The sequence below is a fragment of the Spermophilus citellus genome (genome assembly GCF_964194105.1).
Source record: "Spermophilus citellus genome assembly, chromosome: 3".
In the NCBI taxonomy this organism is placed as follows: domain Eukaryota; kingdom Metazoa; phylum Chordata; class Mammalia; order Rodentia; family Sciuridae; genus Spermophilus; species Spermophilus citellus.
The window spans coordinates 89596321-89613487 of NC_138184.1; the positions used below are offsets into that span (position 1 = coordinate 89596321).

The 17167-nt window shown below is 36.6% G+C and overlaps 1 protein-coding gene across 1 annotated transcript in view; it reads left to right on the forward strand.

The window, feature by feature from the left end:
* KNTC1 (kinetochore associated 1) overlaps window positions 1-17167 on the forward strand; it is a gene marked incomplete at its 3' end in the record, with an annotated part of 89940 nt that overhangs the window by 43043 nt on the left and 29730 nt on the right. Inside the window, exons 25-40 of the mRNA XM_081283250.1 lie at window positions 562-681; window positions 775-918; window positions 2319-2417; window positions 2971-3074; window positions 3207-3306; window positions 4035-4169; window positions 5697-5816; window positions 6771-6843; window positions 7911-7978; window positions 10763-11043; window positions 11420-11592; window positions 11952-12049; window positions 12666-12804; window positions 13510-13566; window positions 14400-14551; window positions 16229-16330. Of these exons, the coding sequence (XP_081139376.1) occupies window positions 562-681; window positions 775-918; window positions 2319-2417; window positions 2971-3074; window positions 3207-3306; window positions 4035-4169; window positions 5697-5816; window positions 6771-6843; window positions 7911-7978; window positions 10763-11043; window positions 11420-11592; window positions 11952-12049; window positions 12666-12804; window positions 13510-13566; window positions 14400-14551; window positions 16229-16330 (1965 nt within the window). The remainder of the gene's footprint in view (window positions 1-561; window positions 682-774; window positions 919-2318; window positions 2418-2970; window positions 3075-3206; window positions 3307-4034; window positions 4170-5696; window positions 5817-6770; window positions 6844-7910; window positions 7979-10762; window positions 11044-11419; window positions 11593-11951; window positions 12050-12665; window positions 12805-13509; window positions 13567-14399; window positions 14552-16228; window positions 16331-17167) is intronic.

The window sequence follows — 17167 nt, forward strand, 5'->3', positions numbered from 1 at the left end:
TGTTAGTTGCCTCTTATCAATAAAAATCTGTTCCTGGGCTGGGGAAATATCTCAGTGGTAGAGCACTTGCCTAGCATGTGTGAGGTTCGATCCTTAGCACCACATGGAGATAGATGAATAAAATAAAAGTATTGTGTCCATCTACAAAAAAATAAATAAATAGTTTAAAAAATCTTGTTCCTTGCATGTAACTTTTTAGAAAATGTTATAGCTTTGTATTGTGTCATGATCTATATAAAATATATATATATATATGTATATATAGGTCATTGAGTACCATTAGGATGATATTTGTGTACCCAATTATATTTGGGTTCTGAAAGAAAATGTGTACCAATATTGCTATTTTTCTGTTTTAAATTTCTTTCCAATTCTGATCTATGTTAACATTAACTAGATGATTTCAGTTAAAATTCTACAAAATTTAAAGCATAAGTTGCTTCAAACCTACAGGTTTCCTCTTACGTACATAATCATTATTTTCTTTGAAATAAGTTTGACTGTTTCCGTCTCACATTTTACCTCTGTGTCTTTAACAGTTTAAATGCTTTTTTGTTTTAGAAGGACTATCAAAACACGGAGGAAGTAGGTCAGTTACGTATGTTGGTAAACAACTTGCAAGAATTGATCATATTGCATAGGAAATACAACTGCAGATTGTCCCTCTCTGATTTTGAGAAGGTAAAATTTGAGGCTTATGCACACTGTTTTGTTTGTTGTATCCAGTTATGGCTAGATTCTGCGTTTATGCCATCTTTCTTGTCTACTATCCAGGAAAATGGAACCACCATAGTATTCCGAATGTTTGACAGAGTGTTGGCCCCGGAACTTATTCCCTCTGTCTTAGAGAAGAGTATAAGAGTTTACATGCAGGAACATGACTTGCAAGAGGAGGAACTTCTCTTGTTGTACATAGAGGTAATATTTCCATTATATCTGCTGTTATTTAAGGGGTCTGTGCTGTGTATCATTGTATTAAATGTTGAACTTTTTAAGGAATGTCATGCTTTACCATTGGGACTTATGACACATTTTATTTCAACTGCTTTTGTTGTATGTGGTACTGGGGATGTAATTGTGAACCATGTCCCAGCCCTTTTATATTTTTTATTTTGAGACAGGATCTCAACAAGTTGCCCAGGCACTCCTTAAACTTGAAATCCTTCTGTCCCAACCTCCTGAGATGCTGGTATATAGATGTGCATTACCACAGAGCATATTGTATTAGTTAAGAACATGGATTAATTCTATTACTGACTGAGGGCCTTAAGTGAAAGGGAATAACATGAACTAGTCACAGTAGCTGGTAGTCCTAGCTGCTGGGGAGGCTGAGTTGGGAGGATCATTTTGAGACCATGAGTTTGAGAGTACCCTGGGCAAGATAGTGAGACCTCATCTCAAAAAATTAAATTAAAAAAAAAATCTCAAAATAATAGGAATTTCTCCAAAAGGCTATTGTGAAATAATAGGGCATAATCTCAATAAATATAATGTTTTTTTTTTTATGTTTTTGTTTTTGTGGTTTTGGTCCTGGAAATTGAACATAAAGCCTTGAACATGCTAAGAGTGTGCTCTATTCTGACCTATATTTGTAGCCTAGCAATTATGTACTATAATGATCTAATTTGAAGATCCTTTAATAATGTTTTCTTCTGCCCAGCGACTAAGGAGACTGAGATAGGAGGATTGAAAATTTGAGCTAGTTTGGGCATCTTAACTCTGCACACCCTGTCTCAAAACATAAAAAGGACTGTGGATATACCTCAGGGCTAGAACCCTGTTCAATCCTCAGCCACCACCACTCCCTCCCCAAAAAGGATGTTTTCTTTCTTCCTGTCACACAGAAACCCATTATTTTCTGCAGTTACCATGCACCAATAATTCTAATTTATAAAAGAATGTTTTTTAAATTTTCTGTTATATACCACTGACAGCTAAAGTTTTGATAATTTTGTAATATTTTACCATTGTTCCACATTTGTGGCTGATTAGAATTTTGGGTTTCTTTTTACTTTTATGCGTCCATAAAGGACTTTTAATCTATCTTTGTATACTCTTTTTTTAAGTGATAGCTTTTATTTATTTATTTATTTTTATTTATTGGTACTAGAGATTGAACCTAGGGGTGCTTTACCACAGAACTACATCCCCATCCATTTTTAATTTTAATATAGGGCCTCGCTAAGTTGCCCAAGCTGGCCCAAACTTGCATTCCTCCTGCCTCAGCATTCTGAGTAGCTGGGATTAAAGCCCCACACCCCTGCACCCAGCTGAGAGTTTTTAATTTTTGATAAACATGCATGTTTATCCCTTCCTAGGATTTACTGAAAAGATGTAGCTCAAAGTCCACCTCGCTTTTTGACACAGCATGGGAAGCAAAGGCCATGGCAGTGATAGGATGTTTGTCAGACACAGATGTAAGTAAACAGTGGCCACTGGATTTCTCAAGGCTTTTTTTGGATCATAAAAGTGGTGTTTGTTTAGTATGAAAAAATGTTATTTGTTTAGTATGAAAAAAGAATTTAAGAACATAAAAATCACTCATAATTCTATTTTCTTTAATTATGGAAAATGAAAAGTGAAAATTTTCTCATTTCCACCGCTCAGGAGAATTGCCATGGATAATTGAGTGTATTTGTTTTCAGGGTTTCTGTGGCTATAAGTAATACTTGGCCTTTATTTTGACTTTGTAATACTGTTACCATCCAAAATACAGTATGAATAAAATCACAGACATTATTTTTAAACAGACTGCAGAGGCAGCAGAAAGACATAACTTTCAACAGATAAAATACTTTTCTGAATTTTTTCTAAATAATAAGTTTGCTCTTTATGTGTGTAAATGGGAAAAAAAATATGTGCTCTCACAGTCAGAAGGTGAAATATTCCGGTTGATGCATGCAGTGCCATTAATTTACATGAAGTGTACCTCTGAGGGCTTGTCATCGTCCACATGTGTTCTTGCTGTAGCTTATATTTGATGCTGTGCTTAAGATAATGTATGCGGCAGTGGTTCCCTGGAGTGCAGCTGTGGAGCAGCTGGTGAAGCAACACCTGGAAATGGACCATCCCAAGTAAGGACAGCCCAGCAGACAATGTGTGTTGTACCCTGGATAAACCTCCCATCTTGATTTGACATTCATTTATGTTTTTTATTTACTGGGCCCCAAAGTATTTCATAAAAAGCACAATTCATTTATTTTTAGAGTCAAGTTACTACAGGAAAGTTACAAACTAATGGAAATGAAGAAACTTTTACGAGGCTATGGGATAAGAGAGGTGAATCTCTTAAACAATGAAATAATGGTGAGTATGCTAGTTAGAGACCATTTTTCCCCTTATTTTCCTGTTTCTAGAGCAACATGGGAAATTTCATGAAGGTTTTATATTCTAAGAGATTAACATAGTTAGATTCTCCTTTACGTTTCTCTATAGGTATAAGAGTATTTAGTTTAGAGTTTTAAGGACAATGATAGTAAATTAAAAAGACAGTCAAAATTTAGAGTATAAATTGTGTTTTAATGTTTCATATAGGAGTTTAGTTTTTTAGTCATCAAGAGTTGAAGTTTTGTGGACTGGAGTTGTAGCTCAGTGGTAGAGTGCTTGCCTGAGGTACTAGATTCAATCCTTAGCACCATATATAAATAAATAAAGGTGTCTTGTTCAGGGCTGGGGATGTGGCTCAAGCGGTAGCGCACTTGCCTGGCATGCGTGTGGTCCAGGTTCGATCCTCAGCAGCACATACAAACAAAGATGTTGTGTCTGCCAAAAACTAAAAAAAATTAATATTAAAATTCTCTCTCTCTCCTCTCTCCTCCCTCTCTCTCTCTCTCTCTCTCTCTCTCTCTCTCTCTCTTTAAAAAAAAAAAGGTGTCGTGTTCATCTACAACTAAAAATATTAAAAGAGAGAGAGTGTGTTGAGGTTTTGGTATATTATTTTAATTTTATGGCTACTTAGCCCTCGTAAGTAGGTGATTCCTGTATTCTCTACGAGAGGTCGTATATTATCTCTGTTTTTATTATCTCTGTTTCAGAGGGTAGTCAGATACATTCTCAAGCAGGATGTCCCATCTTCCTTAGAAGATGCTTTAAAGGTGGCTCAAGCGTATAGGATTTCTGATGATGAAATCTACAGTCTAAGGATTATTGACCTAATTGATAGAGAACAGGTATGAAAGTTTTATGTAGTCATTTCATAGGACTTCTTTGTTAACAAAATCCTTAAAAATAGAGACTAAACTATCTGAACTAATTTTCACAAAATAAAGTTGTAATAACATGAAAACATAGGATTGTTTGAATGGCTTCTTTTTTAATGTGTGAGTTCTTTAAAAGTATTTTGTGATTAGCTAATGGATGTTTATACTCTGATGGTTAAATAAAACTTAGATGTATGTTTTTTTATATATCGTAGAACCCTTCAATTTCAGAATAAGGCATGGCTTTTCTTTTTCTATATCTTTTGATTTTTTGAGTGCTGGGTATTGAACCAGGCCCTCACACTTTGGAAGTCCTCTGGCCCTTCTTTTTTTTTTTTTTTTAATTTATTTTATTTAATTTTTTTCGGTGGACACAATATCTTTGTTTGTATGTGGTGCTGAGGATTGAACCCGGGCCGCACGCATGCCAGGCGAGCGTGCTACCACTTGAGCCACATCCCCAGCCCCCTCTGGCCCTTCTTTAAAAAAAATTTTTTTTTTAAATTTTAAGATAGGGTCTTGGAAAGTTGCTTAGGGCCTCTCTAGTTGCCGAGACTAACCTTAAACTTGTGGTCTCCTGCTTCAGCCTCCTGAGTTGCCGAGATTATAGGTGTGCCACTTTGCCTGTCTTCTCTTTTATATTTTTAAGTGTCTTTATTTTCATATAATTCTATAATCATAGGCATTCTTTTTTTTTTCTCTCCTGAAGATGGACATAAGGGACGGGGCTGTGGCTCAGTGGTAGAGCGCTTGCCTAGCATGCATGAGGCACTGGGTTTGATCCCCTGCACCACATAAAAATAAACAAATAAAATAAAGATCTTGTGTCCATCTACAACTAAAAAAAATTTAGAAAAAAAAAGATGGACACAATATTTTTACTTTATTTTATTTATTTTTATGTAGTGCTGAGGATCAAACCCAGTGCCTCACACATGTGAGGCAAGTGCTCTATTGCTGAGCTATAACCCCAGCCCCAATCATAGGCATTATTAAGAAGTATGATAGTCTTCAGTACCTAGGATTGAATTTGAATTTTACTTTATGGTTTGCTGTCATCCAAGGCAGAATTTTCAGATTTTTTGTTTTTCAATGCTGGGAATTGAATCCAGGGGTGCTCTACCATTGAACTATGTCTCCAGCCCTTTTTATTTTTTATTTTGAGGCAGGGTCTCACTAGGTTGCTAAAACTGGCCTCAAATTTATGACCCTTCTGCCTCAGTCTCCTGAGTAGCTTGAATTATAGATGTGCAGTACTGTGCCTAGCAATTTTCAGACTTTTTAAAATGCTCAACAATAATCTACTTTTCAGAGTACTTTTTTTTTTTCTTTGATTTTTGGCATCAAATCCAGGTCCTCATACATGCTAGGTAAGTGAAATCAGGTTTTTCTTCTTTTTCCCTTTATTTTCATTTTTAAATAGAAAAGAAAGAGGTAAATCCGAGCTGCCCTTTGCAGGGAGCAGATGTTTTTCTTCCCTTCTAACACTGTTCATAGGGTGAAGACTGTCTCCTCCTGTTGCGGTCTCTGCCTCCTGCCCAAACTGAGAAAACTGCAGAAAGAGTCATCATCTGGGCACGACTGGCATTACAAGAGGAGCCAGATGATTCTAAAGAGGTGAGGTTTTCAGTTAACAAAGTAGAAGTGAACCCCGTGGTTATGGATCTGAAGAGGATACAAAAGGTAGACTCACAAACAGGAAGGTCTTCCCTTTTCATTGCTAGTGTGGTCTCTGGTAAAAGTTCCTGTGTAAATTTGGTTTATAGGAGAAAACCAGATACACCTATTTTGAGCAAATAATTTGGCCCACAATGAATAATCCAGGATCTGTAAATTAGAAGGATTCACTGAACCAGCTGTTGTAGAGGAAGAGTTTTTCACAATCCTTTGATATGTAAATAATATTTTGTGCAGTGAAGGTATGATTACTTTCAAACAATAATGTCATCTGCAGATCAATGTAAGTCTAAATAATCTTAAATAATTGAGGCTTAGAAATGATGTTGAAAGAGCCAGTTCACTTCCTTAGAGATGAGGAATTAAATACCTAATTTATCCAGGGTAGTTTGATTTTTCAGACCCTGAAGGGTAGGTGCCTGCCAGCTTCTCTCAGCCATCCATTCAATTATTTTTTACCTTAGGGAAGTGAGTTTTGTTTTTTAACACCTGATCTTCATTATGCTATTATTAATAGTAGACATTAGATTCAGTATTGTAAATAGAGACTGCACTTCATTGTGAACTGGGCCCTATTGTTAACTCTTTAGAGGTTACGTTCATAAACTAGGCTTTTAAGATAGGTGACTTTTCTGAGATTTTTACAAAGTGGCAGAGCCTCAACACAACACAACACAACTCAACACAAGTCTGATACCACCATCTGGACTTTTCCTTCCTTCTTTTCTGTAGTACTATGGGTATAGAACACAGGGCCTCTTGAATGCTAGGCAATGCTCCACCACTGAGGTACACCCCAGCTTGCGATTCCATGGTTTTATGTGTTTGTTTGCATATGTACTACCAAAGTGGTTAGAAAAGGAAATAGATTTGATTTTGCATCTTTCTTTTTAGGACAAGGCCTGGAGAATGTCTGTGGCAAAGACATCAGTGGATATTCTTAAAATACTTTGTGACATTCAGAAAGGTAGGATCTGCCTCTGTTCCCTCATGTTGGTTTTGTTTTGATGGGGCACAATGACACCTCTCATCATACCCTCAGATTTCATTTCTTATTGTCTTTATGAGCTTTCTCATTTTTATCATTATAAATCTTTCTGTCTCATTATTTTTTTAATCAATAGTGGAAGAACAGAAGCATTTAAAACCCATGTGTTTATTTGTATGCTTCAGTAAGCTATTCAGTGCTAGGCTGAATTTCTTTGGTAACTTTTACCTATTGCTCATTTTTCTCACATCTAGTTGGTTATGATCAGGGTAACAAACCCTACTTAATCCTAAACTTAAAACAATTAAGAAAAGAACTCTCTTGGGGGGTTGGGGCTGTAGCTCAGTGGCAGACCACTTACCTAGCATGTGTAAAGCACTGGGTTTGATCCTTAGCACCACATTAAAAAAAAAAAAAAAAAGTAGCAAAATAAGGCATGCTGTCCATCTACAACTACAAAAAAAAGGGGGGGAAAACTCTTGGGGGAAAAAAAGCTATAATTTATTTCAGAATAATGACCATTTTTCTTTTAACACTTAAATTTCCTTTTTTTACCTCCAGAAAGAGTAATTAGATTTCTTATTTCAAATTAGATCTCTTTTTGCACTTAAATTGTATTATATTAGCATCTGAAAAAAATGCTATATACTTATAAGAGAACCAAAGCCAATTATAGTCTGCTTTCTATTACTGTAACAAAACTCCTGTAATTTATAAAGATTAGGAGCTTACCTAGCTCATGATTTTGGAGGCTCTGGAGTCCAAGAGCATGTTACTGGTATCTGCTCACATCTTATCAGAGCCTTCTTGTTGCATCATGCTATGACAGAGAGCGTCAGATGGTAAGACTGAGCAAATTAGAGGAAGTGCTGAAGAGACATTGCTTTTCTCACAGAGCTGCTCCATGAATCCATGAACAGTGATCCATTCATGAGGACAGAGGTCTTGGACACTTCACAGACACCTGAAATTCTGAGTACACATTCAAACCATTGTATATGGGAATTTGTATGTGTCTGCTATAACTTTTAAAAATTTAATTACAGACAATGTGCAGAAGAAGGATGAATGTGAAGAAATCTTGAAACAATTTCAAATGGTGGCCAGCCTACAGGTACACATGTTGCACTACCCCGAATGGTGTTACCCAACCAATGAGTGTATTCAAAATAGTGCCTGCTTAAAATGTGCTGTCCTAGCCATCAGATACTTCACATACTACTTTTCTCTCTCTCACCAACTTTTTTTTTTTTGACACCAGGGATTGAACTCAAGGACACTTAACCACCAAGCCATATCCCCAGTCCTTTTTATGTTTTATTTAGAGACAGGGTCTTGCTGAGTTGCTTAGGGCCTTGCAGTTGCTGAGGCTGGCTTTGAACTCGTGATCCTTCTGCCTCCTGAGCTGCTGGGATTACAGGCGTACACCCCCTGTGCCTGGCTCACCAACTTTTTGAGATATAATTTATGTACCATACTTCATCCACTTAAAGTGCATAATTCATGATTTGGGGCCTATTGCATTATTAAATCTTTTAAATTTTAGTAAAATACATATGAAATTGTCCATTTTAACTATTTTTCTGTATGTAGCTCAGCATTAATTTTGTTCAGTGTTATGTAACCTTCACATGTGTCTACTTTTTATCACTTCACACAGAAACTGTGGCCATTAAATTGCAATTCCCCCACTCCCTTTGATCTACTTTCTGTCTCTACAAATTTGCCAATTTTCACTAAACACAAGTGGAATTATCCAACCTAGAGCATAATGAAGGAGTCCTATGATCCAAAAGCTTGAGACTTACTGTGTTAATTGCTGTCTTTGTGAAAGGCTTCTGGGTAGTAAACATAAGTTAACTTCTCTATGTTGTTCTTAAATTTGAAAGAGGTATGTGTCATGTGTATTTATCCTGCTATCGTTGATAGAACATTTATTGTATATCTGTGATATGCACATCGGCTGTGGAGGTGGCTGTTTTCCTCCTTCTGCAGAGGAGTACTCAGACGCTCAACAATTCTAAGATCATTGGTGGGGCATCTACCTAGCTTTTGTTATGCCCTAGGTCTCATCCCCAGCCTAGCAAAACACAAGTACCTTGCATCAGATTAACACTCATTCCCTGCTGCCTTTCATGGCTCCTCATGCTGTCTGACTCAGCACCCTTACTTCTGTTATTGTGCAGTTATTGTTATTATGACTTCTGTTATGAAACTGTTATTCTGTTTCATACTGTCTTACTAGCATTCAGCAGTTAAAATTAGAGTTTTAAATATTCAAAAAAATACATATCCCATAAAACTCCCAATGCCTGTTGATGATATGCAGAAGCCACATTGCTTCCAGAGAAGGTGCACATTAGAAGGAGAGAAACCAGTCATTTACATTTTGTTTACTTATATATTCACGAAGTACATGATTGAAAGACTTTAAGAGGAAAAATGGTTAAAGTGGTAAATTTCATATTATGTTCATTTTACCACAACAAAAAAAATATACATAAGCTTATTTAAATTAACTCTCCACTTCAGATTGTAAGCAATAAAGAATGAATTCTTTGACCACCCTCCCCCCCCAAAAAAAAAAAAATATATATATATATATATAAGTATACAAGCACTGTAAAAATAAGTCTCTTTCCTCTCTGACCCTCCAGCTCTTCTGTTTCCCACAATAACTGTAGCCACAGCAACCAGTTTCTCGGGTATCCTTCCAGAAGTTTTCAATGGCTCTCCAAGCATAGAAATTTCTGATTTCTAATCCAGGTGGTACTGTGATATATAATGAATAGAGTTTTCAACAGTATATCTACAGTAAATATCAGTAGTAAGCTCTCATATTGATTTCTGAGTACAGCTATTTCCTCATGGTTCATCCTTTTCAGGGAAAGATCACTAGTATTTTTTTGGAGGAAGCATCCATTTGAAAATATTTACAGCCAGGAATGTGGTACCTACCTGTAGTCCCATCTATAAAGGAGGCTGTGACAGGAGAATCACTTGAGCCCAGGAGTTCAAGGCCAGTGTGGGCAACATATTGAAACCATGAGTTCAAAAATAAGAATAATTATTATATGTATAAAGACAGGGTAATGGCAGGGAAAGTTAAAAAAATACTCAGTGTTATTTTGAAAAGGTAATAAATGAAATTATGCAATATAGCCATAAAATGCTAGTGAAAGAAAATGTTCAGTGTTGATTAAGTTAAGCTATTATCAATGCAGGGGGAGCAGTTTTGTGTTCTGTAGAACATTTGGCAAGTTGGAGTGATTTTCAGCCATCATGATTGCGGGGAAGTGCTACTGGCATGTAGTGGGTAGAGGCCAGGAATGCAACTAAATATTCCTGTATTGCACGTAGGACAGTTCCTTAACCTTGTGCAACAAAATGTTATTCATCCTAAAGAATTGCAAAGACTAGGAAACCCTAGTTTTGCTCTGAAGTATGGCATCAAAACAGAGGGTATAATTTGCCCTTACTACCTCTTTGCAACTTTCAGTGGAATTTTTACTAAGTCAGGTAACTAAATCCTTAGTCTGGAGTTTGTAGCCAACCAGAAGTCATGGAAAAGAACAAACCTGATTTCTTCAAACCTATAGCGAAGACTTGTCCAAACTTAACACTTAAACCCTCCCTCTTTCTGTTCAGGGCTCCCTACAACACAGAATTATCTGGCTCAAAATTCAGCACTGCTAAAACAGAAACCCCAGGATATAGTGATGTTGTTCTATTTTCCAAGCTTTATATGATAGTTACTTTTGTAACTTGAAATGTAAAGACTTAGAATTCTTAATTTACAAGGGAGTAGTCTCCAAGGGAGAGGTTTGAAACATAATCATGATTCTGAACACAGGGTAGACTAAGCAGACTTGGAACTTTGTCTTGCTTATTTCTGCAGGAGAACTTTGAGGTCTTTCTTTCATTTGAAGATTATAGCAACAGTGCCGTGGTAGCAAATCTCCGTGAACAGTGCATTAAAGCTCATGAAGTTGTTCAGGCCAGGCACAAACCCGGGGGCACCAGAGAGCCCATTGCTGCTGAGGGGACGGGCCTGAGCACCAAATCAAAGCTTCATGGACAAGCATTAGCCTTACAGGTGTCCCCACAAGAGCTGGAGGCAGAGCTGGCTTTGCGAGCCCTGAAAGACGGGAATGTCAGGACAGCGCTGAACAAATGCAGGTGACGTCTGGACCCCTGACTTCCCCACTTGTCTAAAAGTAACAAGTGCAGGACCAGTGACACCTTTTTTCTCAAAAGCAACTTTTGGTTTCTTACCCTGAGAGCCCATTTGTGGCCTCTGTGCCAGAATATAGTAGCATAGAAGGAATGTAACAAATACTGGCAAGTTATATAACATAACCATTGAATTTAGGTGTTGTGCCCTTTGACATTTAATGGTTTTTAAAATAATTTGAAAAATGAGGTTCACTATATGCCATGAAAACATTTTAAAGACATTTATGTGTCAGTAACAGCTTATATGCTAATGCAAGAAAGGCCGATGCATTTGCTTGTGATATGAGTGTTCTAACCATCCACATTTCCTCTCCTCCAGAGACCTGTTTAAGCATCACTGCAATGCCGACACAGGGAGACTTCTGTTCCTGACGTGTCAGAAGCTTTGTCAGATGTTGGCTAATGACATCCCAATGAGAGCACCCGTAGGACTGAATCTCCCTTCTGAGATACACGATCTAGCATGCCAAGCTGCCACCATCTGCAGTCCAGGTGACAACACCGATAATAGTACTGTACTCTCTGGTTCCTTGCACACTTATCTACTAAATGCCTTCTCTGTATGTTTGGGCATTCCAGTAACTAGGCAAGAGATAGTACTTCTTCCTTCCAAAGTGACAACTATGATTGATTCTCTTTTAGGAATTATAATTTTAAAATACTTCAAAATATCAACAATGTCATTTCTGACTATTGACAGTACTTGGCTTAAGGAAAAAACTCATACTAACTCATACTGCATTTAGAGTAGTTATAGCTGTGTGGAAACCTTAGAATTCTGAGTGGCGATTATAAAATGGTTGTTTTAAAGATATAAAATGGGAGCCTTATGATTTTTTTCTATTTTTCAGATTTTTTACTAGATGCTTTAGAGCTATGTAAATACACATTAATAGCCGTGGAGCTTTCCAGACAGTGCCACATGGATGACTGTGGAATCCTAATGAAAGTAAATCACTTTAAAATTTTTTTTTCTTAAACAAAATCCCTGCCAACCCATATGTGCCACTTTGTATCATTTGACTTGCATAGTTTACAAAAATACTGCGTCTCTTACATTTTCGTCTCTTACATTTTCTTATTATACACTGAAAACCTACTTATAGGCGTGAAGCCCCTTCTCTTTTCCAGTCATTTATTGGTGTTAATTTACACTGTTTTTTGAAACATTGGACCTCAAGTGAGGCCTCTCTAGATATTATTCTTCTGTTAGATGTTTAATTTAAAATGAAATTTTTATATGCCATAGCCCAGAAGAAACAAAGAGTGTATCTGTCTTTGTTCTGCTATATTGCTTAGGGGGTAAAAACCAAAAAAAAAAAAAAAAAAAAGAAAGTCTGTACATGTTCAGCACAGACACAATTTTATTTTTCTGAATGTTTTGCTCTAAAGTTGGTTGAATCCATAGCTCTGGAACTGTGTATGTAGAGTGCCAGTGTACACAGTTGTATTTATCCATCAACATTGCTTGGCTGTAAAACACCTGATTCTGCATGCTAGTTGGTTATGATAAATATGTTTTGCAGCATACATAGTTCTGTCTTTTCTTATGGTTTGGTATTTAGGCTTCCTTTGGAACTCATAAGGATCCATATGAAGAGTGGTCTTACAGTGACTTCTTCAATGAAGATGGAATTGTTCTGGAGTCACAGATGGTGCTACCAATTATTTATGAGTTGATTTCATCATTTGTGCCTCTTGCTGGTAAATTTCACTTGTAGTGTTATTTTCTATGTATTTCTGCTTCATGCAAATTTAAACTAGAGGTTTGAAATTAGAACTATATACAGTAATGTACATGAATCTCACAGGCATAATGTTGAGAAAAAATAGCCAGATATAAAAGAATGCATACTGTATGATTGAATTCACATAAATTAAAAGAACAGGCTAAAACTAAGCCATGGTGTTAGAAGTCAGGGAAGTGGTGACCCTTATGGGTAGGTAATAAATATATTGGGCATGTGGGGGATTCTGAGTGCTGATCATGTACTATATCTTAATCTTGTTCTGCTATATTCAGTTTGTGGAAATTTTTCAAGTTGTACAATTATCTCTGTGTTTTTCTGTTTGTGTAGTTAATGTTGTTTTGTTTTTTAAAGCAGCAGTTTGCTTTAGAATGTTTGATAATAGCACAATATTTAAATATCTCAGACAACCATGGTGGTGCACACCCATCCATAATCCCAGTGACCTGGGAGCTGAGGCAGAAGGATCTCAAGTTAAGGTTGGCCTTGGCAACTTAGCAAGATCCTGTCTCAAAATAAAATAAAAGGATTAGAGATGTAGCTCAGCGGTGAAATGCCCTGGATTCAATTCCCAGTACCATATAAATAAATAAATATGGGTATTTGCTTTATAAGAGTGTTATTTTATTTAGTGGTATTAAATTTTTGTTTTCTTTTGTAGAAAGCAGAAGATATCCCTTGGATTCTATAAGTATGCCATACTGCTCCATTAGGGAAGGTATTTAATATCAGAAGTATATTACATTATATTATAATTTTATAAATATACAAATACAGAAATTCCTTTAAAATCTGAATATTAATCTGAATTTTTCCTTTTTGTAATTATTTAGTATTTTATTATTAATTTTCCAGAAGATCAGTAGCTTATGTGATTTGGCTGATAATATTAACACTTATGAATCTTAAATTTAATCTTCCATATAGAGAAACAGTTTTTATCCACAGGTGATTTTTTAAATAGTCAAATTATAATCAAAATATCTCATTATTTAATGAAGTTAGTTATTTTTTTGTTTAAATCCAGCCTCCTGTTACCTCTGTCATTAACTAACTCTGAGAATGAATTCCATGACCGTTAACCTGCATTGACGAAGTAGGCTGGGCTGTGGTTGTAGCTCAGTGGTGGAGCACTTGCCTAGCATGTGTGAGACACTGGGTTGGATCCTCAGCACCACATAAAAATAAATAAATAAAATAAAGGTATGGTGTCTATCTACAACTAAAAATAAAAATAAATTTTAAAAGTAGAGTGTTCCTGAAAGCAGTTTCTCTTTATATGATCTTTCTCTGTTTAAAACATGTAAATAGGGCTGGGGATGTGGCTCAAGCGGTAGCGCACTCGCCTGGCATGCGTGCGGCCCGGGTTCAATCCTCAGCACCACATACCAACAAAGATGTTGTGTCTGCCGAGAACTAAAAAATAAATATTAAAAATTCTCTCTCTCTCTCTCTCTCTCTCTCTCTCTCTCTCTCCTCTCTCTCTCTCTCTCTTTAAAAAAAAAATAAATAAAACATGTAAATATTAAAACTCTTTTTTTCACTTTGCAGGAGACAACCTTATCTTTCCTGTTATATGTTCCATCTCTACCCTGCTTCAGAACCTCCAGGAATCTAGCCAGTGGGAGCTGGCGCTGAGATTTGTAGTTGGTTCCTTTGGTACTTGCCTCCAGCACTCTATGTCCAACTTCATGAATGCCAGTGTGAATGAGAAGGTGTAGTTTCTAGAACAAATACTTTGACTTTGGGTAAATAGAGATACAAAAGCATTGCCAGACAAAAGAATTTGGAGTTCACATTTTCCTGTTTGATCCTGTAGCAAAAAAATTAATCATGTGTAAAATTTAAGGGACATTTGTTAAACATCTATTAAATTTAGGTATAATTCAAGGTTTTGCACATTTATTTTTATGTGGTGCTGAGGATTGAACCCAGGGCCTCTCATGTGCTAGGCGAGTGCTCTACCACTGAGCCACAACCCCAGCCCCTGCACTTTTTGGGGGGCATGGCTGGTGGAGATTGAACCAAGGGTACTTTATCACTGAGCTACATCCACAGTCTTTTTTAATTTTTATTTTATTTTATTATTTATTTTTTTTTTTTTTGAGAGAGCATCTCTATAAAGTTGCTGAGGGCCTCACTGAGTTGCCCAGTGAATTTGTGATCTTCCTACTTCAGCCTCCCAAGTTGCTGAGATTATAGGTGTGCACCTCTGTGCCCAGTCTTTGGCACACATATCCATCCTCACTCTGCCCGACAACTCCCATTTTGGAAATGTGGAAACTCAAACTCAGGGAGGTGAAATAAGTTCCCTACAGTTTTCGGTTGGGTTGATAGTTCTTCACATCTAAGTTTAGTGCAGTATCCTTCTGCCATTTTTTTTTTACCCAATTATAATTATTTCCTAACAGCATTATAGAAGAGATTCTATAAGACAAACCACCTGTTGATAACTTGCTTATGAAAATAGGTCTCAGAGGAAGTTGTCTCTGTTTCCATTACTCTGTTGATTCACATTAATTACCGATTCTTTCTTTTTTAAATTGACTCTGTTGAGGTATATCTTTCAAAATTAAAATGCTCATGTTTTAAATGTGTCAACCATTGTATCCCTCTTATCACCAATACCACAATCAAAATATAGAGGTTTTTTTGTTTATTTTTGTTTTTTTGGTATTGGGGATAGGACCCAGGAGCACTTTACCACTGAGCTATATCTGCACTTTTTTTTTTTTTTTTTTTGAGACAGAATCTTGCTAACTTGCTTAGGTCCTTGCTAAGTTACTGAGGCTAGTCTCCTGCCTCAGCTCCCTGAGTCGCTGGGATTACAGGCTTGTGCCACTGCATCCAGCAAGATACAGAATATTTTTTAAGTATTTTATTTTTATTATTTGTTTTTTTTAGTTATAGATAGACACAATTTTATTTATTTATTTATTTATTCTTATGTGGTGCTAAGGATCAAACTCAGGGCCTCACACATGATAAGCAAGCGCTCTGCCACTGAGCCACAACCCCAGTCCAAGATTTTTTTTTTTTTTTAAGAGAGAGAGAGAATTTTTTAATATTTATTTTTTAGTTTTTGGCAGACCCAACATCTTTGTATGTGGTGCTGAAGATCGAACCCGGGCCGCATGCATGCCAGGCGAGCGCGCTATTGCTTGAGCTACATCCCCAGCCCTCCAAGAGTATTCTTAAAAGTTCCTTTTTCCTCTTCCAAATCAGTCTTCCCACCCTACCTCCAATTTTCTATCACTATAAATTAAAAGCTAAGTTTTTTGCAGAAAACATAAATTTTTGGTGTTCTTTATTATCTGAGGCAAGTTTTTAGAATGATTCATAGAAGTGGACTTAAAGATTCTTTTGTTCTTTTTTAAAAGTTACTTGGTGAAACCACATTAATTAATTCAAGACATGTTATGGAATTGAAAGAAAAATCCGGTATGTTTATCAGGGGAAATGCTACAATTCTACTGCACAAAGTAAGTATTGGTGGCTTGTTTATTTATTGCCTGTTTCCTTTTTAGCTTGGTCAGCAGTACCTATGATTCAGTATGACAGTATTCCACTGTTCTAAGATTTTAAGAACCTGTATTACTTTATTTTATTTTTTAAGACAAGGTCTCACTGAGTTACCCAGATTGGCCTGGAACTTTTTTGGGCTGGGCAGGGGGGTGGATATACCAGGGATTGAACCAAAGGGCACTTAGCCACTGAGCCACATTCCCATCCCTTTTTATTTTAAGACATGTTCTCACTAAGTTGCTTATAGTCTTACTAAGTTGCTAAGGCTGACTTTGAACCTGTGGTCCTCCTCCCTCAGCCTTCCAAGCCACTGGGATTAAAAGCGTGTGCTACCATGCCCACCTGGCCTGGAACTTTCAATCCCCCTGCCTCATCCTCCCAAGTAATGGGGATTACAAGCATGTACCACCATGCTCAGCAGGCTTTATTATTTAAAATATTATTTTTGAAATAGGATCTCATTAAGTTGCTGAGGCTTGCCTCGAATTTATAATCCTCCTATTTTAGCCTCCTAAATTTCTGGGATTACAGCGTGTATCTCACTGTGCACAGATAAGTCATGACCTTTTTAAGAACACTGGAGTGCTGAGGTTGAGGGTCTGTTTGGACTATATCCAAGAGAACCCTGTAGAACAGGATCTCTATAGTCATTTTCTATCAAAGAGAGTAAAGAATTAGGGGAGTAACAGGAGGATTTCAGTGATTTTTTTTTTTTTTTTTTTTTTTTTTTGAGTGTTGAGTTAGTAGAGAGGTAAAGATTAATGGTTTAAAGACAGGACTTTTGCAGGATCAAG